Source organism: Lepidochelys olivacea (genome assembly GCF_965140295.1).
Source record: "Lepidochelys olivacea isolate rLepOli2 genome assembly, chromosome: 8".
Lineage (NCBI taxonomy): Eukaryota > Metazoa > Chordata > Testudines > Cheloniidae > Lepidochelys > Lepidochelys olivacea.
Window position 1 is genome coordinate 13,942,473 of NC_140418.1, and position 26,486 is coordinate 13,968,958.

At 42.7% G+C, this 26,486-nt stretch overlaps 1 protein-coding gene across 1 annotated transcript in view; it reads left to right on the forward strand.

Annotated features, from left to right (window-relative positions):
• The window catches only part of FSTL4 (follistatin like 4), a 490,942-nt gene that overhangs the window by 404,588 nt on the left and 59,868 nt on the right, over positions 1 to 26,486 (forward strand). The window contains exon 8 of the mRNA XM_084635901.1: positions 6,757 to 6,923. Coding sequence (XP_084492027.1) covers positions 6,757 to 6,923 — 167 coding nt within the window. The remainder of the gene's footprint in view (positions 1 to 6,756; positions 6,924 to 26,486) is intronic.

The following is a 26,486-nucleotide window of genomic DNA, read 5'->3' on the forward strand; positions in this document are numbered from 1 at the left end:
TTCAGGAGCTCCCGTTTGGTGCTCAGGATGGGGGTGGGGATGGGGAGTGCAGGAGTCAGGGCCATGGGGTGTGGGGGGGGCTGGTTATGTGTGGGGGTGCAGGAGTCAGAGCTGGGGAGGTGTGAGGGGGTGCATGGGTCAGAGCAGGGGGCTGGGGGGGTGTGAGGTGGGTGCAGGGGTCAGGGTGGGCAGAGGGCTGGGGGTGTGGGCTGGGGTTGTGGGGGTGCTCATGGCAGGGCGCTGGAGGTGGTAAGCCCTGATTCCAGCCCCTTCCCAAAGGCCCTGTCCCTGCCTCTTCTCTGCCTCCTCCCTGGAGCTGCAAGCACTCTGAGGATCTGCTCTTCCCCCTCCCTCCTGCCGGCAAACAGCTGATCGGCGGCAGGGATAGGGGGAGGGGAGGGAACATAGCACGCTGGGGGAAGAGGCCGGGGAGGAGCCTGGTTGCTGGCAGCATCAAGCTTCTGCCCCTACAGGCAGTGGTGAGCTGGAGCCAGTTCCCACTGGTTCGCTAGAACCGGTTGTTAAATTTAGAAGCCCTTTTAGAACCAGTTGTTCCACGAGGGACAACCGGTTCTAAAAGGGCTTCTAAATTTAACTGGCCAAAAGTCGCCGATTCCATGGGTGCTCCAGGGCTGGAGCAACCAAGGGGAAAATTTGGTGGGTGCAAAGCACCCACCGGCAGCTCCCCACCCCAACCCACCCCCGGCCCCAGCTCACCTCCACTCCGCCTCCTCCCCTGAACGTGTCGCCCCGCTCTGCTTCTCCGCCCTGCCCCAGGCTTCCCGCGAATCAGCTGTTCACACGGGAAGCCGGGGCGGGCTGAGAAGCAGGCGGCGGCTTTGCACTCAGGCCCAGCGAGGCGGAGGTGAGCTGGGGCTGGGGTGCACAATGAGGGCCGCCCGCACCGCAGCAGGTAACCTGGGGGGGGGCACAGGGGAACCGCTCCCTGCCCCAGCTCACCTCCGCCACCCTTGGCCTGAGTGTGAAGACGCCGCCTGCTTCTCAGCCCTCCCAGGCTTCCCGCCAAACAGCTGATTCACGGGAAGCCGGGGGGGGAAGGGAGGGGGGTTGCAGAGAAGCAAAGCGGGGCAGTGCGTTCAGGGGCGGATGCGGAGCGGAGGTGAGCTGGGGCCGGGCGCAGGGTGGGGAGCTGATGGTGGGGAGCAAATTTTCCTCGTGGGTGTCCCAGCCCTGGAGCACCCACAGAGTCGGCACCTAAGATGCCACTTTTGATGTGAACAGTGAGGGGAGTGGCTGCTTCCCCACTAGCTACGCTCCCCCACCAGAGAAGCCAGAGGGACCTGCCAGATGCTTCCTGGGAGCTGCCCCAGGTAAGCACCTCCGGGACTCCCCACTTCACCCCCCGGCAGGTCCCTCTGGTTCAGGGGTGGGGTGGGACCCAATACGGTGGCCTGGGGAGGCATCAAGGAACGCGGAGGATTGGATGGGGTGGGAGTCCCAGGGGGCAGGGGTGGGCAACGACCCCCTTGTGGGGTGAGGAGGGAACCAGTTGTTAAGATTTTGGCAGCTCATCACTGCCTACAGGAGAGAGCGGGGGGCGGAGCAGAGCAGGCTGGGCCCCCTTTGGACCGTGAGCCCGGCGCCATGGTAAATCCGGTACTGACATATGTTCCTATCTTTTTAAGTCTTTCTTCTCTGCAGCAGTTGTGTGAAAGACCCACAAATAACATGGGAAACTCACTATTGCCCTGTTCCGACAAAGCTAAGTTAAGCACATGTTTAACTTTGGGCATATGCGTAGTCCTGTGGACATGAATACTCACTGGGACAACCCTCTTTCTTAAAGTTAATTGTCAGCTTCAGTGCTTTGCTGGATCAGGGCCTAAACAAAGGATACAGTAAAACTGAGTATACTCAAAATATTGTCAAATATACAAAATGAACAAACAAACGGCAATTTCTCTCGACTCCTTTTGTTGCTTGTAAGCACAATAGCTAAAAACGAATACATTAACACAGAAGTGTGGTTTTTAAGTTGATTATGTCCATTTAACATAGAGTTGCATCTGAATAAACCTGATTTTATAAGCATATCTTGGATAATGATAAAAATCTTTGGTAAAGCAATGATTAAAGGCATGATAAATAATTATAATTGTTTTAATGTAAAAGTATTTGGAACTTAATGTGCTACTCACCGCGTGCTCTCAAACATACTCGGTGAGAAAACAAAAATTGATGGTGTTTTTGTTTTTCAATTGATCTGTACTTATTATGCATTGTAATCTCAAAGTGACCTCATGGATATTATTTCACTAAAGTCTGGCAACTATTAAGTTTTCTCCTTTACTAGAAGTAGATCTGTTTTCCACTAGTGCACTTCTAACATGCAAAACTAAAGCCTGTTTGGCTACAATTTGCAGAGACATCTAATTTTTATTGCGGTAAATCACTCAAACAAAATCCTGCTGAAGAGGGTGTTGATAGATTTTAGGAGTGTTTCATAGAATTTAATGCAGTGTGAGAACCAGTGCATGAGATTAAGGAAAAAATTTAACAAGAAATAAAACCCAATTCTCTAGTGAATGATCCTCTATTTCATTTATCTTTAAAGGAAGATGGTCCTGATTAGCCGGACTGCATGCTACATATTATATTAATTAACTGTTATCCTGTCAAGTACATTCAGAATGCATAAAAAGGAACTCTGTACTTTATTCAAAAACAGCTACACTACTAAAACATGTAACCAGCGTGCATACACAGGTCAGAAAGTAAGGAAATGATGATAGATCAGAGGTGGGCAAACTACGGCGCGCGGGACCTTCCTGCCTGGCCCCTGAGCTCCTGGACCGGGAGGCTAGCCCTCAGCCCCTCCCCTGCTGTTCCCTCTCCCACACAGCCTCAGCTCACTGCAGGGCCCACGCAATGCTCTGAATGGCCACGCAGCTGCAGAGCTGCGGCCTGACCCGGTGCTCTGTGCTGTGCAGCGGCGTGGCTGGCTCCAGCTGGGTGGCACGGCCGCCTGTCCTGGTGCTCTGGGCAGCACGGCTGTAGTGCCGCCAGCCACCGGTGCTCCAGGCAGCGCGGTGAGAGGGGCAGGGAGCAGAGGGGGTTGGATAGAGGGCAGGGGAGTTTGGGGCGGTGGTCAGAGGGCGGGGATGTGGACAGGGGGCAGGGCGGTCAGAGGGCAGGGAACAGAGGGGTTGAATGGGGGCAGGGGCTCCGGGGGGGGCAGTCAGAAAGGAGAGGGAGGGTTGGATGGGCAGCAGGGGGGCATGGGCTCCAGGGGGCAGTCAGGGGACAGGGAGAAGGGGTGGTTGACTGGGGCAGGGGTCCCAGGAGGGCAGTCAGGAATGAGAAGAGGGATTGGATGGGGCAGCAGGGGGCAGTTGGGGCAGGGGGTCCGGGGGCAGTCAGGGGACAGGGAGCGGGGGGTGGATGGGACAGGAGTCCCGGGGGAGGGCTGAGGGGACAGGGGGGGTTGGATAAGGCAGGAGTCCAGGGGGGCTGTCAGGGGCGAGAAGCAGGGGGGGGTCGGATAGGGGGTGGCGGCTGGGCCATGCCTGGCTGTTTGGGGAGGCACATCCTCCCCTAACCGGCTTTCCATACAATTTCAGAAACCCGATGTGGCCCTCAGGCCAAAAAGTTTGCCCGCTCCTGTGATAGAATATGGTGTTATAATTAGTAACTGTGGCTACGTATTGCACAGTCCTAAGATGAATACACCAATTGGAGTTTTCCATGAACAAGGACAAAAGGATTTTAGAAGCATTGTAATCCAGTGGGTAGGGAACTCGTCTGAACTGGGACTCAGGAGGTCTATTCCCAGCTCTGCCACAGCTCTACTGTGTGACATTGGGCAAGTCACTTCACCTGCCTGTGCCTCTGTTTCCCCTCTTACTCTTTGTTTCTCCTGTCTATGTAGATTGTAAACTGCTTGAGGGCAGGAACATGGTTGTGATTTCTCCTACTGGCTGTGATTTCCCCTTCTGATGAAAATCTTTATAAGGAATATCTTTTGCACTGCTTGTATTAAAGATACAATGTTCTCCTTTACCTTGACTTGTACCATATGCAATGTGCTAAATTAAAAGGAAAACAGCATCTATCGTTGCAACCTATGCATGAACATAAACAATATTTTCCACGTCTTTTAATTTCTTTTGACTTTTTCATTTGCATTGGCTCCTTTTGAGTAATTAACTTGGTGACTTTTCTGGTTTAGTGGGTTTTCTCCCTCTGGTAGCATTGGGAAGACTAAAAGGATTTACTTCATATGCTCCCACTGTTTGTCAATCTATCAAATGATTGTGAACATTTGTGTGCAAAGGCCTTTCAGGTGGCTGGCATGTGGCATGAAACAATCATCAGCATCAAAGTAGACAGGCAGCTCAGAAAAGATGACCACTGCATCCTTCTTGTCCATATTCCCCCCAACTAAGTCAGAAGGTAATTACTGCCTAGTGTGCTGCAAATTGTGTCCACTGCTGGAGGTCTTAGGCTGATTCAGGACTGTAAAAAAATCAATATAACATTCCATGTGCAGTATGCAAGAGATCAGACCTTCTTCCACTTCATATTCCTCGGGCTACTTTAGAAAGAGCACAAATTGTGGGCAAGAAAGAGTAGCTATAAAAATTATATTCGGCCGAATTATTATTGTTATTTGCATTATGGTAGTGCCTAGAGACCTCAACCAAGATCAGGGCCTCATTGTGCTAGGCTTTGTACTGATACATAGTAAGCAAACAATAAATAAGTACAGGTTTCAGAGTAGCAGCCGTGTTAGTCTGTATTCGCAAAAAGAAAAGGAGTACTTGTGGCACCTTAGAGACTAACAAATTTATTTGAGCATAAGCTTTCTAAGTAAGAAAACCGATTACACGTTCCTGCCCCCAAGCAGTTTTTTAGAACATTAATCAGTATGGGACAAATGAGTGTTCAGATTATATGAAATTCATCCCTCTTCAGAGGGCCAGAAGAGGGCATATGTATCACTTAAGTTTAATTTAATTCTATTAGATGACTTGTGCTGGCCCTCTGCACAGGGGTCCATTTCGCTAATTGGAATGGGGAAAGGGAAAGAGGGATAGATGTTTATGTTGCCAATTAAAATTAAGGGTTGAGGGGAAATAAATTGGCCCACGCCAGCATTTCATATTCCAACTTGGGCATTGGTCAGAGTAAGTTTTTCCTAAAATGTGTGGCGGAGGCAGTCTCAATTCCTTTGATCTTTATCTCACACCAGCTAGTTAATTTCTGTGGCTATGAATAAAGGAAAAAGACATTCAGCCAGCAGAGGGTACGCAATCAAATGTTCCAGTGATTCTGTCCCTAATCAGAGTTTCTGACAAAAGCTAATCAGCCCTAACATACACAAAGGATGAAGTGGTGTTTTCCTGCTATTGTCTTCCTTGCAAATTCCAGATTGTCTGGAAGCACAGTCACTGTGGCTGTAATATTGTTACTGGTTTTTCACGGCCACTCAGCTGCCCAGTGATAGGCCCATGTCATATGTCTGGTGTACCCATTTAAACAGTGTCACTTAAAGCATCCCCATCGCTATCAAAATGAAGAAAAGTACTTAATGTTTCCATATTCCTGAAATTGTCTCCAGAGAAGTGACAGGTTTAAGGGGGAAGTGCTATTATCTGAATCAAATTCCAGGTCTGATAACTCTCGTTACTTAATCGTGATGAGACTCCTGCTGTTTCTTCACAAGTTTTTATTTCCATAATGTCAGTGTTTGTGCTTAAAATAAAAATCTTGTTTTGCCGTTTCCCTCATGGCCGCTGCCTTTCAGTTAGCATTATACAGCAACTATTAAGCAATAGAAATCCACAGGCACAGAAGATGTCTGGATTCCGTAGATGTAGGGGCTCTCTAAATCAATGCACTGCTGTCTTGTTCATTCTGCAGCCAGAGACTGAGGCAATATAGCACCAAAAGTGGTGTTGAACTTTCCACATTTATCTTAATGGGTTATTAACTTGAAAGCCCAGTTTTGAGCATTTCAATGCGACATAGCTTCACGGATTTTTCTTGTTGGAGACTTGTGAAGAGGGACAAGGGGGTGAAAAAAAACCATCATAGGAAAGATAAAATTGTGAAGGTTGCAGTTTTGATGACATTGCAGCTTGATTGCCCTGTTGCTTGCTATCTGCATTGGCAGTAATTCTGACATCAAAGGTCTTACCTATACATACAGCCGTACATCTTTATAACCATTGGCCAGGAAAACAGTATGACCTTCTTTGGTTTTAAAGAAATATTAAAGGTGCCTAGAGCCTGAACTAGACATGTATTTTAGATGTAGGTGCAAATCAATTAAAATTTTAAATTTAAAATATAGGAAAGATGTTGCAATTTCTTAATAGAGGAAAAAAGTGGTACCTCACATGCCACGTAATATTTGGCAAATGTTGATTTTTTTTAAACACTGGTAGCTTCCATATTTTACTTTAAAAATTCAAAACAAATAGATTTACTCAAAAATGCAGTTACAATATTTTGTTGATTCAGTATATGTAATTTTAATTCTGCTTCTTCATGGAGGAAATGAGCACATCTGAGATCAGTGCTCTTCTTTAATTCGCAAGGAAGCTGTCTGACATCCAAAGACCATGAGCAGTTATAACAGAAGATTTCATTGCAATGTATCCTGTTTTGCTTTGTTGCTTAGGCTGGTCCTTTTTACTGTGTATATCTTTGTCAAAGCTTGAAATCTTCCCAAAGAATCAGTGGGAAAATAATGGCTTCGTTTTGGTATTGATAATGTCTCCCTTTTTCCAGAGGTGGTTCAACTCACTCTTCCGGAGGAACAGAAGGTTAGCATTACCACAGTAACAGTCGGACTGAGCGCTGTATTGACCTGTGCCATCCATGGAACCCTTAGGCCCCCAATTATTTGGAAACGCAATGGAGTCATACTGAACTTCTTAGATTTGGAAGATATCAACGTAAGTTTTGAATTTTGATTTTAATTTGCTTTCTAGTGGATTGCGTATGACTGTTCATTTAAAAGATGATACCTTTAAGTGATCTGTTTTATTACAATGGAATATTGGAAGATGGATATTTTGTTCAGTATGGACTACGACTAGGGAGGAAAAGGAAACTGACTCAGACAAAATAAACAGCTGGAGCATGGATAACGTAGTGCAACGTAGTACATGTAACGTAGTACACCTACCACCAACATTTCATCCCTCATGGTTCATGACAGTCCAACGAGACCGAGGGCCAATGGGTGCCAATCCTAAAAATCATGGGCAGACTGGCTACATAAGCCATGAATCTCCCAGCCATCTTATTCCCAGTGAGAAGGAACATATTTATCCATCACGAGAAACCACAAGTCTGTAGTTGACTGAAATCTCTCCTATACATCCAGTCAAATAATATACATTTTAACCCCCTTTTCTCCTACTCTCCACTTATATTTTGGGATGATCAGGGCTAAACTTTTCATGAGCTGCTGGTTGGTTGTTGGGAAGTTTGAAGTTTCAGCTCATTCTATAGGGCATGGCAATGCACATCCAGGAAGTGTATCTATTAACTCATCCTACTACCCTATGTTGATGCCTAATTATGAATATGTGGGCTAGCTGCTTTCTTTCTTTGTGCTTTTTTACATTAACTTGGTGAGTTATGGACTATATTAAAGACAATACTTGAATAATGATAAAAGCTTATTCATTTCATTAATAACATTTCATTTTAGAGAGGGTGGGAAATAGTGTACAGAAAATATGGTGCCTATTTCTTTTCTCTTAGCATTAAAATATGCAGTACATCAGATTTTAATTACAGAACAATATTAGTTGATTTATATTTTTGTTCAGCTCTTGTTAATCCTAATATTTATTAATTTAGGTTAAGAGCTGGTATATACAGTATTATATCCCACTAAATTGTTGTGGAATCTGGATTGCTGAAATGTAGAGAAGCCATTGTTTTATTGTCTGCATTAAAAAGTGAAAACTACAAAGTGCAAGATATAAGTGAACGCTGCACCTTTGTATTGCATTTTTCTTTGCCACTGTATGAAAATGTTGTTCGTGTGTGTGTGTGCGCATCCTAGATGCGGGGAACCTGTATGCCTAAAGACTATTTTATTGCAAGCACAAACTGGCTATGTTCACCTTTTTAAACATTCTGTTCTTTCCATCAAAGCAAGTGCTACCCTTTTCAAGTGTAATTCGTGTTGCCATCTGGAACATGACACTGAAATGCAACTTGAAACAGGCAACATATTGCTATAATATTAACATAGGAATGTAGAGGAACTTTAATGAAGACAGGCAGGGTAGCAAAGCTAGCCAGAAGCCAGTATACCTGACCTGATTTCTTATAAATATCCTTCAATGGTATGATGTGAATAACCACTTTTGGGTCATTATTGCATGGAATCTTGCCAAGATACTAAGTGTAGAATTGTGGCTTTCAAAATTATAGCAGGAAAATGACATAACAAAATGCATTGTGTGGTTTTGTTAATAAATAACTGTGTGTTTACTATTTGGTACAAATAATCTTCTGGAATTAGCCTCTTTCTAATCACAGACTAGACTCGTTATTTGTAGTTGGTGAAGGTGGCATATCTCACCAAAATGTTTAGTTTAGCTAATCATAAGTCAGTCAGCGTCATGTTAATCAGGAGTCCAGGAACAGAATTTTTTGGCTATAATTTTCACTAGATATGGTCTGAGAAAACTGTTTTAGTACCCAGCTCTGGATTAGGTTTAAGACAGGACTTGGTGGTCAAGCTCAAGGTTAAACTAGGGCTAGGGTTCAGGTTTAACTGCTTTGAATCTTCACACTCAAGAGTAGGTTCTAACAAGATTTCAACCAAAAATTGGGGAAATCCATGAGATCAGGTGTTCTTAGGAGATACTGTCCACATCCACACTGGAGGCCCTCTTTGTGACCTGGAACCAAAACCAAAGTCCAGGAATTTAAATTCCCACACAGCCTTAAATTAGAAGGTGCTTGGTTTGAGGTTTCAGATAAAATCTAACTTTTGTTATATTAATTAGAATTTTTAAGAGAAAACTTTCAAAACCAAGAACACTTTAATTCCTTTTTAAATCACATAAATTTAGCATTAGGACACGTGGACTCCTGGTTTACATGATTTACAACTGTGCCTGGTATTGGTGAGTTGATTATAAACAAGACTTGTCTTTGAATGTTAAGAGGAAATATGTCCTAACGCATAAATGGGATAATTTATGCACAATCTCATCACTCCTTTGACTAGTATTCACTTTGGACCTGAAATGATCTCAGTCAATCCTTCACATTTTAAACCTGTCTCTGCTCTCAGTTATTCGTGCTGGCTAGGCCTCTTGCTAAGGGGACATCACTGGAAAGTTTATCAAAATGGCACTTGCAAAGACTTACATGGAGGAGAAGCAATATCTGTTTTTCCATTTTAATGTTTCACATTACAGTTTGCTATCTTTTTCATCTTGTCATCTAACACGTTACTACAGTAAACAGCTTTTACAGCTATTAAACACCTTGACATCTTTTCCTTTAACTAATCTCCAAAGACTTTTACTACTACTGACACTCCACTGGCATCTGTATTATTCCTTCTTGTTATTAGTGGTGTCACACAGTAGGTTTTGGAATTATGATCTTGCACCTCCAGCCCTTTATCAGAATAATCTAAAGGACTCTGTGGGTTCACATACATCATCTAGTAAGTGGGGAGAGGCTGTGTGTTTCAAGTATTGCCCAGAAGGAGGAGATTTGAGGGATGAATACAGTGGTTGCCACTAGAAAGTCATCATTTACCACTAGATACCTTTCAGTAACTATGGTCTAAGTGTAGGGAATATCTGCGGAAACTGACTGCATGTCTCACGCCCTCCCTAAACATCATTAAATCAGCATCCTCTGAGTGGGGGAATCTTATGTCCATACAATTGTCTTTCTCAGCCCACTCTTCAGGTATGGAACTGGGATGTGAATATGTGAAGCAGCAGTGAGTTAGTGCTGCTCATTTCTGAAAATGAGGCACGAGTCTCTGCAGGTAATTCCAGCAACGCTTCCTTTGCCCATGAGTGCCGTGGACCAAAAACATGGTATACTGGCATTGACACCACTTCCCAAGGTCATTCTGTTTTGTCACAATCTTACAACATTGCATCCCATGCAACATGAAGTTGCATTTGAGATGATGATGTTGCATCTTGGTATGTATGCATAGGCATTTCTTGGGTGATTGAGCACATGGGATTGGAAAGGCTAGCAATTTTTGCCATTCAGGTTTGCAATGTGGGTGTCAACTCTTTCAGAGATTTGTGTACCATTGCTCCAGTTGGATGTGGGCTACATTAGATAATTTAAAGGTTGACTGTGATGCTTTGCAGTGTCTCTTGTGAGTACTGAAATTCACATTATTCAGTGTTCTATTTAAAGGCATTGGGGCAAGAAAGGAAAGACAGTATGCTTCTTAATATACTTGAAGTCAGTTAATTTAATTACTTCAGTTTTTTCTTTTAGTATGCCTCAAGCAGAAACTCAATTGCATTTCTGCTTTTCACAATAAGGTTAGAAATTTGGCTAACTGGAAGTGCAGCAAGAGATTAGTTGTACCTTTTTAACTTCAGGGAAATCCTCCCTGCTTCTGGCACAGTTGCAATCACACACAAACCTACTGGATCTTCATGCACTCAGAAAAACCCACATATTATACTTCAATTAGACTCTCCCTCCTCTAAACGCTAATGGTTATTCAGGGAACTAGATCAAAATATAAACCCGACCATGAGTGGTAATCAGAATCCTTCCTGCAAGCTGTAGTACAGAACTAGGAATACTCTATGACTAAGTGATTCAGCTGTATTTTACTGCTCTGTTCAGTCTCCTGATAACTGTACTGTGAGAAGACAGAAATATGATCTAACTTAAAATAGGAATTGACAAAGATGGACAACAAAAGAGTGGATTAATCCTGAATTTACACAGACACTAAAACTAGAAGATTAAAAAAACCTTGCATAATGACAGGTTTCAGAGTAACAGCCGTGTTAGTCTGTATTCGCAAAAAGAAAAGGAGGACTTGTGGCACCTTAGAGACTAACCAATTTATTAGAGCATAAGCTTTCGTGAGCTACAGCTCACTTCCTCAGATGCGCCTCACATCTGAGGAAGTGAGCTGTAGCTCACGAAAGCTTATGCTCAAATAAATTGGTTAGTCTCTAAGGTGCCACAAGTACTCCTTTTCTTTTTTAAAAAAAACCTTGTTATTTATATGCCTTTTTCTTTATAATATTTTTAAGACATTTTGATTGGCAACAAAATATTAATCACTTTTCACTGCTTATTTAAGGAGAAGTTTTCATGAGTAACACAATAACAATTTATCTTGTCTGATCTATTAAGAGCTCTGTTAATGAATTCAGTCACATAGCTATTACAAAATGCCATCCTAATGATATATGTAATTAAATGTTTTTTTCCCCTTGAAAACATTTAGGATTGCCTTACACACCAAAATAATATTTAGTCATAAGGAGAACCTTTGTGACTACGAAGTAGAAGCTACATCCATTTTCTTACAATGAAAATTTATTTTTTATATTTGTCCCTTAGTTGAAATGTAGATGCTTTAGATAGTGACAACAGGTTATCTAATTATAAAGAGTTAAATGATTAAATTGTTTTCTTTCTAAAGTGTATCATTTTGCTCTCGAAGAACAATTAGAACATTTGCTAATATATTAAATTAGGAAACCACTCCTAAGTCCAAAATATAATAAATCAAATTATAGATCCCACTGTATTTATAATATCTGCAGAGCTGTTTCATATTGGTCTGTGTAAAAAACTGGCACATAGAATGGTTTTAAACTCATATGTTTCAGCAGAGATGTTGGAATTTATCTAAATTCATAAAATAACTGAGTGCCTCCTCCAGAAATATGGAAAGAACAGATACGCAAACAATTTGGCTTACAATTTAACTATAACAAATGGACTGCAGAATCCAAGAAAGCAAGCACTTCTTGGCTTACCAAGTATCACATGGATAGCTAATACATGAATTCATCTCTGCCTTCCATTACACATTTCACATTAATCTGTACAGTTTTCATTTAAATCCCCATTAGGTCATTAGTCCAAAAATATGTTTTTTTTTTATTACACATCATTAAGATATAGGTTTGATGCTGATGCTGGATAGGATGAAAGTTACGTGCTGTCTAAAGTTTTGATTAGTGACAAACGCAAACCCCAAAAGCCAAGTGCTTCCTTGTTGAAGACACACCAGGCAATTAAATGCATGGAAGCAGGAGTACTTAGTAGCTAGTTTATGGCTCATCTTTCCACTTGTTTGATGAAAAATCAATAATTTCCCTTATAAAATGTGCTCCCAGAAGTTAACAAAATGCAGTATATAGTTTGTTTACTTCTGTAGCTTGTGTGTGTCAATTAGTTTATCTTGTGACAAGCACAGTAGGGCTAAATTCTCCATTGTGTCCTGTGACAAAGCTCTGTCCTTGCCTCCGTGGATCCTGCATTCCTGGCGGATTTCACTAGCCTCAGAGGCTCACTGTGATCCTGCACATAACCCTCCTCTCTCTAGAGACATGGGTCACAGTCTACTGAGCCATTTTCATCATAAGCCAGAGGGAGGTGAGGAGAAGTTATCCTTCCTTGCACAGTTTCTGTTGTCTCCCAGTCTCAGTGATTAATCAGGGGGCAAAGGTGTGTCGGGGGGGGGGGAGCCCGGGCCCACCCTCAACTCTGGGCTCCAGCCCAGGGACCCTAATAGTATCAGCTATGGTAGCTGACCTTTTAGAAACATAATATGTACAATTCCCTGGGCTACTTCCCCCACAGCAACCCTCACTTCCTCAAGCTCCACTTCACCCTTGCCTCAGGGCCTCCTTCCTTTTGCCTGATATGGTGCGTACTACTCAGCTTCTCCAACAGCACAACTTCCTCCCACAGCTCCTGACATGCACACCCATCTGACTGACTGGGAGGCTTTTAACTAGTTTCAGCCAGCCCTTGATTGCCTTCAGGTGTCCCAATCAACCTAGCCTTCTCCCTGCCTTCTGGAAAGTTCTTAATTGGTCCCAGGTGTCTTAATTGACCTGGAGCAGCTGCCATTTCACTTATCCTGGTACCAGGCATTTGTTTAGCCTGGAGCTAATATATCTATCTCCCACTACTTTTCCATAGCCATCTGGCCTTGCCCCGTCACAGTCCCCAGTTTTTCCCTTTTATAGAGCTGTCCACTAGCAGTTCTACACATTCACTCTAGCATTATGCTTTTTTATTTTTATTAATTGGAATTTTTCTTAAAAGAAGAAAAAACCTTAATTCAACACTTCACTCTTTTTTTATTTTCTTACCCTGAACATTTGTGAGATTATACGGCTATTATATAAATTGATGGCACTCTCTCATCTGGAGTACTATGTGCGGTACTGGTCACCTCATCTCAGAACAGAGGTTACCAAATATGAGCCGGTTTAGACCAGGGTGAGGAATATAATGGAAAATAACTCTCATGTGAAGAGAGGTTAAAAGATTGGGATTGTTTACCTTAGAAAAGAGACAAATAAGAGATATCAAATAAGTGCACTTTCTAAGTTGTCTTCAGCAGTAGCCCCATATAGAGTACACTGCAGTAGTTTAAACTTCCTCAAGAAGGTTATCAGTCTGGGAATTTTTGGATTCCTGCTCACTACTGGCGTGCCAGTTACCACTGTACCACTGTTATGAAGTCTGGATCAGAGAGGAAAGTTTTCAATCTCTTGGCCAGGCAAAGTGAAAAAAATACTTCCAGTCACCGCTGCTAACTGGAGATCCAGTAGCTATTGAGGATCCAAGAGACCCCCAAAACTGAGAAGCCCCTTCACAAAAGAAAGGCACTACTCTCGAAAGAGGGAACAATTCTGTATGTTTTCCCTTTACCACCAACATCACCTCCATTTTGTCTGAGTTGAGCTGCAGCCAGCTCACTGGTTAGTCATTTACAAAATAGCTCTTCAAAGATCCAATGTGTGGACCTTCAGACCAGCCTCTAACCACCCTCCTTGTAAAACAGATATTAGAATAGCTACAGTTTTCAGAGTAACAGCCGTGTTAGTCTGTATTCGCAAAAAGAAAAGGAGTACTTGTGACACCTTAGAGACTCACCAATTTATTTGAGCATACGCTTTCGTGAGCTACAGCTCCATGAGTTGTAGCTCACGAAAGCGTATGCTCAAATAAATTGGTTAGTCTCTAAGGTGCCACAAGTACTCCTTTTCTAATAGCTACAGTGTTACTTGGTCAAACAGTTCATGTTGAGAAAACCCAGAAGCCTCAAAGACTTTTAGATACAATATTATTTTTATGTACCATGTATTAAATAACTGATCTTTTCTCCAAACTTTCTTCAGCTCTCATACCTTTCACTACAATTTTGAGAACAGAGGAGTATATTATTTTCACCTACAATAAGGCACCTAAACCCGCAATTTGGCACATAAATAAGTGGCCTGATTTTTACATGGCCCCACAGCTGCAGTGGGAGTCAGTGGGCTCAGCACCTCTGAAAATCAGGCCATTTTTTAGGTGCTTAAATATATGTCCAGTTTTAGTCACCCAGTTTTAAAAATGATGGCCAGTGTTTGCACGTAATGATTCCATCATGAGACGGTACGGTACTTTGCCTCAGAAACTCAAGACACTTCCGATTACATGCTGCCATGTGATATGACTACCGCAGGCTATCGTGCTCATCAGCTGTGAATATGGTTTAATAATAATCCCATGTAAAGAAACATCTGTTTTGAGCAAAGCACAGCACTGAACGGATTAAAAAATAGTCAGTCACACTGCCAGCAAAACCAGCCAAAAGAAATCACATTTCTACTGCTTCACAACAAAGTAAAAAGTTCTTACCCTCTAGATGAAAACAAAAAAGGCAAGCTTTTGCCGATTGAAAACCATCCTTTAGCTACTGTCACGCTGTCTGGAGTGATTCATGACCGTGAGTGCCAACTTCAGGGCAAACTGTCAAGAATCAGGGCAGAGACCTCAACCTGGTTGTATGTTCTATAATTAGATTTTACCAACCTAGTAACAAACGTGAACTCCTGAAGCACTATAACAGTCTTACCGTGGAGTCACAGACACTCTCATTGGGCATTCCAGTCTATCTTGCCACCCAGGCAAGCTCAACTTAGTGACACTTGGCTGTTATACACCAAAGCTCTCAAAATACTCAGGCTGCTCCCAGTCCTAAGAGACCAGTCACGTACCCCAATTTGTACTTTATTTCTCTCACTAAAGACAGTGCTTGTAGCCAGTCCTGTAATAGGCTAACTAAAGAGTTATTAACTGGGAAAGAGTTATTACAAAATTAAAGCAGTAAGCATATATACATAAATGAGTTTCAGTCTATGGTTTTAATAGGTGACAGACTTGTAGTCCTCTGTCAGCTCTGAATGTCTTTAAGGGCTAAATAGGGTGACCAGACAGCAAGTGAAAAATCGGGACGGGGGTAATAGGCGCTTATATAAGACAAAGCCCCAAATATCAGGACTGTCCCTATAAAATTGGGACATCTGGTCACACAGGGGCTAACCATGTTGATCCTGGGGGTCTGTGCTTCTGTTTTGTAGCTCCAGCCCTTTGAGAGACCAAACAGCAAAAGACAGATGAAAATGTTTTTTGTCAGCTATTTTTATTTCCTTCTTCCAGAATTCAAGCTGATGGGACAAGCCCTTTTGCATGTATCCTCTCCATCTGTGTATTGTGATGTCCCACAAAGGCTCATTTAGTTTTGATAGGCTTCTTGATGGTTAGAAGAAGATCCCTCCTGACTCGGTTCACGGTTTCAGAGCAAACATTTTTACAGTCAAAAAGCAAAAACTTAAATATTACTTTATAGCATGTGATAAAGTTAGTATAAGTGAGATTAATACATGCATTAATTTACAAGGATTTCATAGGTTTCAGAGTAACAGCCGTGTTAGTCTGTATTCGCAAAAAGAAAAGGAGGACTTGTGGCACCTTAGAGACTAACCAATTTATTTGAGCATGAGCTTTCGTGAGCTACAGCTCACTTCATCGGATGCATACCGTGGAAACTGCATAAAGTCTAAACACATTGTTATAAGTATAATAGCCATCTTAACTGTACTAACACATACATCAGGGTGGGGAACCTTTTTTCTATCACAGCCCATTGACTCACAGAAAAAAATCTATCGCGGGCCACACACAAGTAAAAAGCAACTTAATTTGGGGGTGGGGGGATTTGAGAGAGAGAAAAATATAAAACGTTGAACTCATCCATCTGGGGGGGGGATCTTGGGGCTTCCCCCCATGGCAGGGCAAGTGGCACTCGCAGCTCCAGCCCCATGGCAGGGGAGGGCATGGAGGCTTAGGGTTTCTCGCCCGCAGCAGGGCGACCCAGCTCTCATGGCTCCAGCCCTGCATGGGGGCCCCGAGACTTGCCGCGGGCCGGATGAAATTAAGCAATGGGCCAGATCCGGCCCACGGGCCGCAAGTTCCCCACCCTGACATACGTGAAACAGACTGGTTTCCAGCAATGAATTTGTTAGTGCTTGGCAAGAGCTGGCACCTGGTCTCCCAGCATTCCAGCTACAGAAAACTCTTTCCTCTGCCAGAACAGCAAACTACTGAGTTGGACAAATTCCCAATTTTACCTGGGTTCAGATTTTCTTCATTTTCATCTTCTAAACAGTGCAGAAGCCAATCATATTTTTTGATGAATTGGTCACTATTTTTTGGTGAACTGGCTAAGGGAAAGTTAAAAAAAATTAATTGCAGCATCTCATACATCTGTGGACTTCTCACCAAGAGCACAATCCAGCTGCAGTTAATGGAGTTATTTCCATGGACTTTACTGGAACTTTGATTGGATTCCAAAGACTCAGTAGGATTTTTGTCTGAATTAAGACTGCAGGTTGAGTCCTGAGAGGGCAGATCCTGAAAACTATCTGGAGTTACAGTTTGTACCTTTTGCAGATGAAATGTTCAATATTTAAGGAACTTGTATTGACTTTGTAGGTTCTGGTTTTGTATGTGTCCAAAAAAACCCATATTTAGGGACTATCCTTGCATCAGTCCCCACAGGAGTTTTGTGCATCACTACAGTTGTGTACCCACTACTCAGTCTGAATCCTAAGCAATACTTCACACAACATGGCTACTCTCTGCTGCACTGTACCCAAGTTGGTGTACTGGCACATATTAGGCTAAAAGGGGCCAGAGTGAGAGCAGTAATTGCAGATCTGCAGTAGGCAGGGGCAGGCCTCCTTATGGCATGTCATAAATATAAAGGGAAGGGTAAACCCCTTTGAAATCCCTCCTGGCCAGGGGAAAGCTCCTCTCACCTGTAAAGGGTTAAGAAGCTAAAGGTAACCTCGCTGGCACCTGACCAAAATGACCAATGAGGAGACAAGATACTTTCAAAAGCTGGGAGGAGGGAGAGAAACAAAGGGTCTGTGTCTGTCTGTAGTCGTCTTGGCCGGGGATAGACCAGGAATGGAGTCTTAGAACTTTTAGTAAGTAATCTAGCTAGGTATGTGTTAGATTATGATTTCTTTAAATGGCTGAGAAAAGAATTGTGCTGAATAGAATAACTATTTCTGTCTGTGTATCTTTTTTGTAACTTAAGGTTTTGCCTAGAAGGATTCTCTATGTTTTGAATCTAATTACCCTGTAAGGTATCTACCATCCTGATTTTACAGAGGTGATTTCTTTACTTCTATTTATTTCTATTTCTAGTAAAAGTCTTCTTGTAAGAAAACTGAATGCTTTTTCATTGTTCTCAGATCCAAGGGTTTGGGTCTGTGGTCACCTATGCAAATTGGTGAGGCTTTTTATCCAACATTTCCCAGGAAAGGGGGGGTGCAAGTGTTGGGAGGATTGTTCATTGTTCTTAAGATCCAAGGGTCTGGGTCTGTAATCACCTAGGCAAATTGGTGAGGCTTTTTACCAAACCTTGTCCAGGAAGTGGGGTGCAAGGTTTTGGGAAGTATTTTGGGGGGAAAGATGTTTCCAAACAGCTCTTCCCCAGTAACCAGTATTAGTTTGGTGGTGGTAGCGGCCAATCCAAGGACAAAGGGTGGAATATTTTGTACCTTGGGGAAGTTTTGACCTAAGCTGGTAAAGATAAGCTTAGGAGGTTTTTCATGCAGGTCCCCACATATGTACCCTAGCGTTCAGAGTGGGGAAGGAACCTTGACATGGCAAAACCTGGATTCCTTGTAGCAAGTGCACAGGAACTGCTCCCCATGTAACTAGTTGCTCACACTCTGTTGCTGGAGTAATTAAAGATATGCACTTGAGTCAGCTGCTGATGACAAGGATGGAAAATCATATTTCAGATATGTGTTCTCCTCCCACATCCACGCATATCCCTCTATTTTGCAAGATCCATTCCCCATACACATCCACCTTATTTTGGCTAATTCCGGATCCAATCCACAGACCCCTTAGGATGTATATAATAAATCTGCTCTTAAAAATCCATCTTAAATGTGTGATTTTGAAATCCATTCTAGAGTTAACAGCCCATGTGATAATTAAGTTAAACTTCTCATAGGAGCAGGCTGTATGAAGGAGGAATAGTCCTGTTTGTTCTTAAAGTAGTTTCCATTGTTAACTAATATAAAGGTCACACGGGAGTAACCCTTCTGAACACCCTTGCTGATGGAACAGAGGCTATTAAAACGATCAAGCTCTCATGCCATCTTAGATTATACAGTAATCAAGTGATGTGAGGAAATTATGGCATGTTGTACAGTTTGAGAGAAGCTTCTTTCTTTAAAGTCAAAGATTAAGAAATTGCAATTGGTCATACAATACCTAGCAAGCGAATTAGGTCCTTCTAGGCCCTGGATGGTGAAGGTTAAATGCAAAATTGATATTTATGATGTTTTCAGGATACATAATCTCTTGTACTAGCATCATAATGAGGTTCACAGATCTTGTATCTATTTGGTGCCTTCAATGGAATATTTCTTTTCTGGTTCAGAGGCTAAAATTAAATAGGTTGTCAGTGCAACCACAAAAATATCAACATGAGAAACAGCTGGCTGTTTGTTTTGTCCTTTGAAGCGCACAGTCTTAGAACGTAAGACCGTTTTGTTCTCAGTAAAACATCAACATGTATGATGAAAATTTAGATCAACAAGGGGTTTTGAACCATCCTCTGTCTTTACCATGAACAGTACAATCTGGGGCCTTGTTATTTATTTAGAATGTCTCTGGGAGTGTGTCTGCTGCTTTGAAAGAGTACAGGTCAGGCTCCCCTCTTCAGTGCCTCCTGCTAGTCATTGTTGAGTAGAAACAGGCACATGCCTCAACACCCCTTTCTCCTTTTGGGTTTCCGTTGTCCCTGGCTAAGGAGTGCCTCACCCTTTGCAGTGCTGCAAGGCAGAGGAGAACTTGCCTTCCAGTCTCATCCCCACTTCATGCGTCTATGCAAAACAAGATACACTCTAGCCCCAACGGTGTTTAGCCCGGTGTTGGAATTATTTCAAAGCATTAGAACCCCAGAAGTTCCAGAAGCTCTCAAGATGAGAGCTGAGCCTAAATGAAAGATGAGCCTTCCTACTTCTGGTACCTAAATTGCATCACTGGTTCAGGCAGTTCCCCTCTCGTGTCCTGCATGGAAAGGCATAGAGATCGGCCACATACACTGTCCCTGTCCTTTGGACCCCAAAGAGAGTTCTCTGTGGAGTCCAGTAATTGCATGAGGGATGGGGGGGTCGCTATTAATTAATATTATTATGTGTATTGAGGTAGGACCTAAAAAACCTAGTCATTGACCAGGACTCCATTCTGCTAGGTGTTGTACAGATGGGGAACAAAATGATATTAGAATCATAGAATCATAGAATATCAGGGTTGGAAGGGACCTCAGGAGGTCATCTAGTCCAACCCCCTGCTCAAAAGCAGGACCAATCCCCAATTAAATCATCCCAGCCAGGGCTTTGTCAAGCCTGACCTTAAAAACTTCTAAGGAAGGAGATTCCACCACCTCCCTAGGCAACGCATTCCAGTGTTTCACCACCCTCCTAGTGAAAAAGTTTTTCCTAATATCCAACCTAAACCTCCCCCACTGCAACTTGAGACCATTACTCCTTGTCCTGTCCTCTTCTACCACTGAGAATAGTCTAGAATCATCCTCTCTGGAACCACCTCTCAGGTAGTTGAAAGCAGCTATCAAATCCCCCCTCATTCTTCTCTTCAGCAGACTAAACAATCCCAGTTCCCTCAGCCTCTCCTCCTAAGTCATGTGTTCCAGACCCCTAATAATTTTTGTTGCCCTTCACTGGACTCTTCCCAATTTATCCACATCCTTCTTGTAGTGTGGGGCCCAAAACTGGACACAGTACTCCAGATGAGGCCTCACCAATGTCGAATAGAGGGGGACGATCACGTCCCTCGATCTGCTCGCTATGCCCCTACTTATACATCCCAAAATGCCATTGGCCTTCTTGGCAACAAGGGCACACTGCTGACTCATATCCAGCTTCTTGTCCACTGTCACCCCTAGGTCCTTTTCCGCAGAACTGCTGCCTAGCCATTCGATCCCTAGTCTGTAGCTGTGCATTGGGTTCTTCCGTCCTAAGTGCAGGACCCTGCACTTATCCTTATTGAACCTCATCAGATTTCTTTTGGCCCAATCCTCCAATTTGTCTAGGTCCCTCTGTATCCTATCCCTGCCCTCCAGCGTATCTACCACTGCTCCCAGTTTAGTATCATCCGCAAATTTGCTGAGAGTGCAATCCACACCATCCTCCAGATCATTTATGAAGATATTGAACAAAACCGGCCCCAGGACTGACGCCTGGGCACTCCACTTGACACCGGCTGCCAACTAGACATGGAGCCATTGATCACTACCTGTTGAGCCCGACAATCTAGCCAACTTTCTACGCACCTTATAGTGCATTCATCCAGTCCGTACTTCTTTAACTTGCTTACAAGTATACTGTGGGAGACCGTGTCAAAAGCTTTGCTAAAGTCAAGAAACAATACATCCACTGCTTTCCCTTCATCCACAGAACCAGTAATCTCATCATAGAAGGCGATTAGATTAGTCAGGCATGACCTTCCCTTGGTGAATCCATGCTGACTGTTCCTGATCACTTTCCTCTCCTCTAAGTGCTTCAGGATTGATTCGTTGAGGACCTGCTTCATGATTTTTCCGGGGACTGAAGTGAGGCTGACTGGCCTGTAGTTCCCAGGATCTTCCTTCTTCCCTTTTTTAAAGATTGGCACTACATTAGCCCTTTTCCAGGCTAATGTAGTGCCAATTCCCTACCTCAAAGAGTCTACAATCTAAGTAAGTAGCTAGTAGAGCTAGGCCCATGGTGTGATGTACATCTACTCCCTCCATAGTCCTGAGATTATTCAGAAAAGGTAATAAAGCTGTAGGTACCCTCTCAGCAGTGAAGATACACCCCCCCACACACACACCTCCTTTAAAGGGAAGGAAAATAGTGGGACAGTGGACCACAGAGCTAGAGGGAAGGCAAAGGGTTTCTTCAAGCATGGCACTGTGCCTCAGACACGCCCATTGAAATCCATAGGTTCTGGAAGGTGAACAGAAACTTTGTTCCTTAGGAGAAGGATGCCGTCCCCATGAGGAGCAACTTGGAGTCAACTCAGTGGGGAGACCTTTGTGGCGTTCCAAAGCTGGGGAGGCAGGGAGGTGTGTGTACATGTCAGTATAAAATGTCAGAATAAAGTTCACAATGTCTAGTGTAGACAAGGAGAGTGAATACCAATTTGAATTAATGATTTCAGCTAACAGAATCTGTGGGTTTTGCACTTTTAGATGGTGAGTCACGTTGTTTGAATATGTTGTTCAGCAGTAATGTTCTTTTCCCAGACTACATTAGGGAAACAAATATATATCTTTGAGACAAGGTAAACTTGATGCAGGTGTATCTCTGCATATTCTGAAACATCACAATTCCAGGAGGTCTGAACTGTTTATATTATTCAGGAGACTTTAATTTTTCTCTTTTCTTTTTTCAAATGCACTAGTGAGCAGATGTTAAATCTCTTTTCCTGATGCTATCCCTGAACACTTGCCATCCATAGTCCTCCCATCACAACTATTATTAGAAACTGTCTGATTACAGGAAATAAGAGCAATACCTTGTTTGTTCCAAACCTCTTTACAATCTAAACATTAATAATTTGATCGTAATTCCCAAAAGGAGCAACCAGGGAGCAGAATGTGTTAGCAGAGGTGTATATTAGCAGAGACTTTGTAGTGAATTAGGATTGCTCTTCCCTCCCTTCTTCATGAGACTTTTCTGTATGCACATTTTTAAATAATTATCCCAGTATTCATTACAGAGAAAATAGCTCAGTGTGTGAGTACAAAGAAAGTAATAAAATATTGGTGACAATAAATCACTAATAAGCATTTTAGAAATACATAGAGCTATGTGGACACTTAGATTAGGTAGGCAGATGGTAGATAAAGTGGGGGATAGAATATCTAAAAGGGTCTGATTTCATGACCTACCTGAGTGAAAATCTGGCCCTATTAAAGTTAATTGGAGTTTGACATTGACTTTAATAGGGCCAGGATTTCACGCAAGAGGTTTATGCCATTGAAATGGGAAGAGTGTCACTTTCCAGTGGGATATATGATACTTGCCGCTAAATTTGGAACACTCACATTTTTCGCCAAGAAGAGTCACAATATAACAGACTTTAAACCTGCAGGATTGAATGACAGGTTATTGTCTGTCCTTAACATCAAATCTATGTAATTTTGGGCAGAAAAAGTCCACATTTGGGGAGGAAGAAGAAAATATTATGCTTGTGGTTTGTTTAAAAAACAGATGGCAGGTGTTTGAAGCTTCTGAGAAATTTGGAATGTCAGATGTAATCCCGCTATAGATGGATCAGATACACTCTGTTTTGTGTGTGTGTGTAAAAACAGGTAAGTATACAAATATGCACGCATGTTTTGTTTTTTACAGCACATTCCATCTGAGAATCTGAATTAATCTGAAAACATTACTTATTAAAGCTTCACAACATACCAGAGAAGCAGAGCCATGAACGCAACAGAGATCTCCTAAAATTAAAAGGGAGAAATAAATTAACTGAGGGAACTCACTGCTGCAAGGTATTGAGGCAAATAGGATAATAAGATCAAAAAATTGATTCAATCTTAGGTTGAAATCCTGACCCATTGAGATCATTGGACTTCAATGATTTCACACACAAATGAACAAAGATAGTTACAGTAGCTCGAATAAAAATGTCAACGACGGTCAATTCTTATGGTTCAGAGTATAAGATGATTATTGGTTGGAGTCAAAAAGAAATCTCCTCCCATGATATACCATTGCACAAGTGCATCATCTGGGACTGGTGATTTGCTTTCTTCTGGAATTTCTGGTACAGTGAACTATTAAAGGCATCTGTCAGGACACCAGCATTGAATCCAGTCCTGCCAGGTCCTTTGGCGGCATCCTTAGTCATTGTGTTACGGAGATGCACTGAACCGCTACCCCTGACCAACAGCCTTAGTGCTAAACGTCTACAAGCCCACAGCAGCCACACCTCAGGCCCCTGACTGGATGGATAGGCAGCACTCTCACTAGGTGTCTGGACTATATAAAGTCCATAACAGGAAGAGGAAGCGGTCTGAACAACAGATCGGTGCCTGCTGGTTGCTGCCTAGACCACCTTACCCTGTTGACTTGCTGGCTTGCCCCACGTCACCTCCCCAGACCCACTGACTGGGCCCGTTAGATTGGATCTTCTGGCTACTCACCTCTATGAGAATTCTGACCATTGCCCCTGACACGGATTGACCTGCCAGCTACCTGACCACTTGCTCACCCTTGACTTCTGTTCTGGAACACCCCCTTGCCTGCCCTCTGCCATCAGGCATTACATCTTAAGACTATTGATATGGTAACACCTTCATTCCGAGGTAACTCATCAGGAAGTCTGCTCCTTGATTATTATTATAGTATTGACTTTGAATATGTATTAAATTCATGGAGCATGTAGAAGTCAGTTATTATCTACAGTATAATAAAGAAGCTCCGGAAAATGCCCCCTTTCCATATGTGTCTATCAGAAAAAATGTCTTATTAGTACAATAATAGAAAAAGAAAAACTAAATTCTCCATCAGGCTGCCTTTGCAGTAGCTTTCTTGCATTTGTTAAAGGCTGAATTTAACCCCATTTAAATTATTGAAAAGATAAATGTCACAGTTCAGGGCAAGTGCACCAGTATTCCTCCTCCATGGTCCACCACAGGCACCCAATTCTAGGCTCCTAGCTCCTCTCCTGGGTAGAGACCCACGTGTCTCTCCCTCTTGCCCGGGGTTTTTCCAGGCTGCACAGTCCCCTGTCTACACTTATTCCCAGCAAGCCAGACTGTCTAAACAGGCCTGCATCTGCACTTTGCTTACTCTTCAAAGGCTATGAATAATGTAATTGCCAGCAGTTATGAGTTACCACACAGCTGTTTCTAAGCAAGCATAGTTATTCTTAGAGTTAAAGCATGACAGAGAAAACATATTAAAAATAAGAAAAGAAACCATATTCATGCTAATAAGCTTATTAGATCACCCCTGCCAAATCCAACCTCAGGCTCTAGTAGGTATCAGTCTTTCCATCTGGAAGGATTGCCACCCAGCTGCCTGGGACAGAGGGTTCTGTCAATTTGGCAGATCACACTATCCCTGACAGGTGTTTGTCTATGAGCCTCTCCAGGTAGTGATACGTCTCTGGAGATGTTACAACCAGAGTGAATTTGCCTAATCATCCTTCACTGTTCTTAGTCCCTGATAGGCTGTGGTAACCCTCCCCCATGAAAGTACATTCAATCCCTGGCTCACAGTGATACATAAAATTAATATAGTAAGATCTCTCAAAGATATTTTAGGAGATTGCCATATCTGTCACAATAAGCATGTTTAAAATCAAGAACAAATAATTCTAATGAAGCATAAGTTCTCAGCTTGTCTCTGGAAATGAATTATTAAAAGGGCAAAAGAAAATGATTTAAGAGTCCATGACTAATTTAGTTTTTATATGAATCACTCATGAATCTATTGTAAAAAAGATGAGACATTTGGTTAGTGTGGAGAAATTATTTTCAAAGTGATAGATGTTGTAGAGTTTGCATTGTAATTATAATCTCATTAAATTTCTGGGTACATTTTGTTTTAAAAATTATCAGATGGCTGTTTCTGGGACTCTGAAGATCAAGCAAGATTTTCAGAATACAAAAAAAAAAGAATTCACCAAATTTTAATCACAATAGTGGTCATCAATAAATACTGGCACTGTTTCTTTACCTTTAGTGAGAAATACATTGCATAGTGAGGCATAAAATCAGCCCTGAAATGCTGTAATCAGTGGGTTTGAAAAACCTCAGTTCTAGAGAGACAGTGGACAGGAGATCATGTCTCATCCAGTCTATGAAATGCATTTAACAGCTCAAATGGTGATCCTTTGTTCTTGCTTTTACATGGGGTGTTTCATATCATGTAAGTTCTGATGGACTCAAATGACAAGAATATCATTAGCTGAGGTTGTATATGTTGCTAGGCCTTGATATCAACCCTTTGACAGCTGCTAGTAATTACTGGCATTGGTAGCTCTTTATCATCATCGAATTAGAAATCCACAGGGCCTTTTCAGTCACCCTTTAGACAGGTATTTATCAGCGTTGGGAAGCTGATGCTAGTTAAAATCAAGGATGAGTAGGATTTAAAACTCTGGGTCAGCACAATGGGAGGGGTGTGGGGCACACAATGTTTTCACTAGGTACACAAGGCAGCAGGCAGAAGCATTTTTAGATAATCCAGATGTTTTCAGACATAAATATTATAAATAGAGTTGGGCTCAAACCAAACCCTCAGATCTGATCTCCTCTGAAGTTTGGGTGAATTTAAAATTCAAACTCTGATGGAAGGTGTACAAATCTTTACAATCGGCCAAACCAGCAAAGACTAAACTTGGGGGTGTTCAGAATTCAAAGCCATAACTGCATTTGTAACTTGGAGTTCCCTCTGTGTCCTTGCTACCTTAGCCTAACATCTAGCTCCAGGCCAGGCATTGGTCAGATATGTAGGAGGAAGGCAGAAGGATGGTCCCCTTGAGTCTGCAGAGCCATTCCAAATGCTGAAGTAGCCCTATATTCCACTAGAAGTGTCCACCACTCAGGGAGGTCCGACATGATGCACTATGTAGCAATGGATCTTCCTGTCCCCTCTCTTATGGCCCACCGCACCTGCCCCTGTTACACAGCAAGTTTGAGCACGGCGGTGGCCCACACAGTGCATATTCCCAGTGTGATGTCCCTGATCCATTCCCACCCTTTTTTCAAGATGAATCACAGTGGTTCCTTTTGCTAAGAGTTAGTGACAGAGGAAAGAACTAAATATGTCCAAGTGATCGTCCATACCACATACAAGTCCATCTCTAATACAGTTTTCCTATGAAGTATTTCAGCAACAACCCACTAAAGA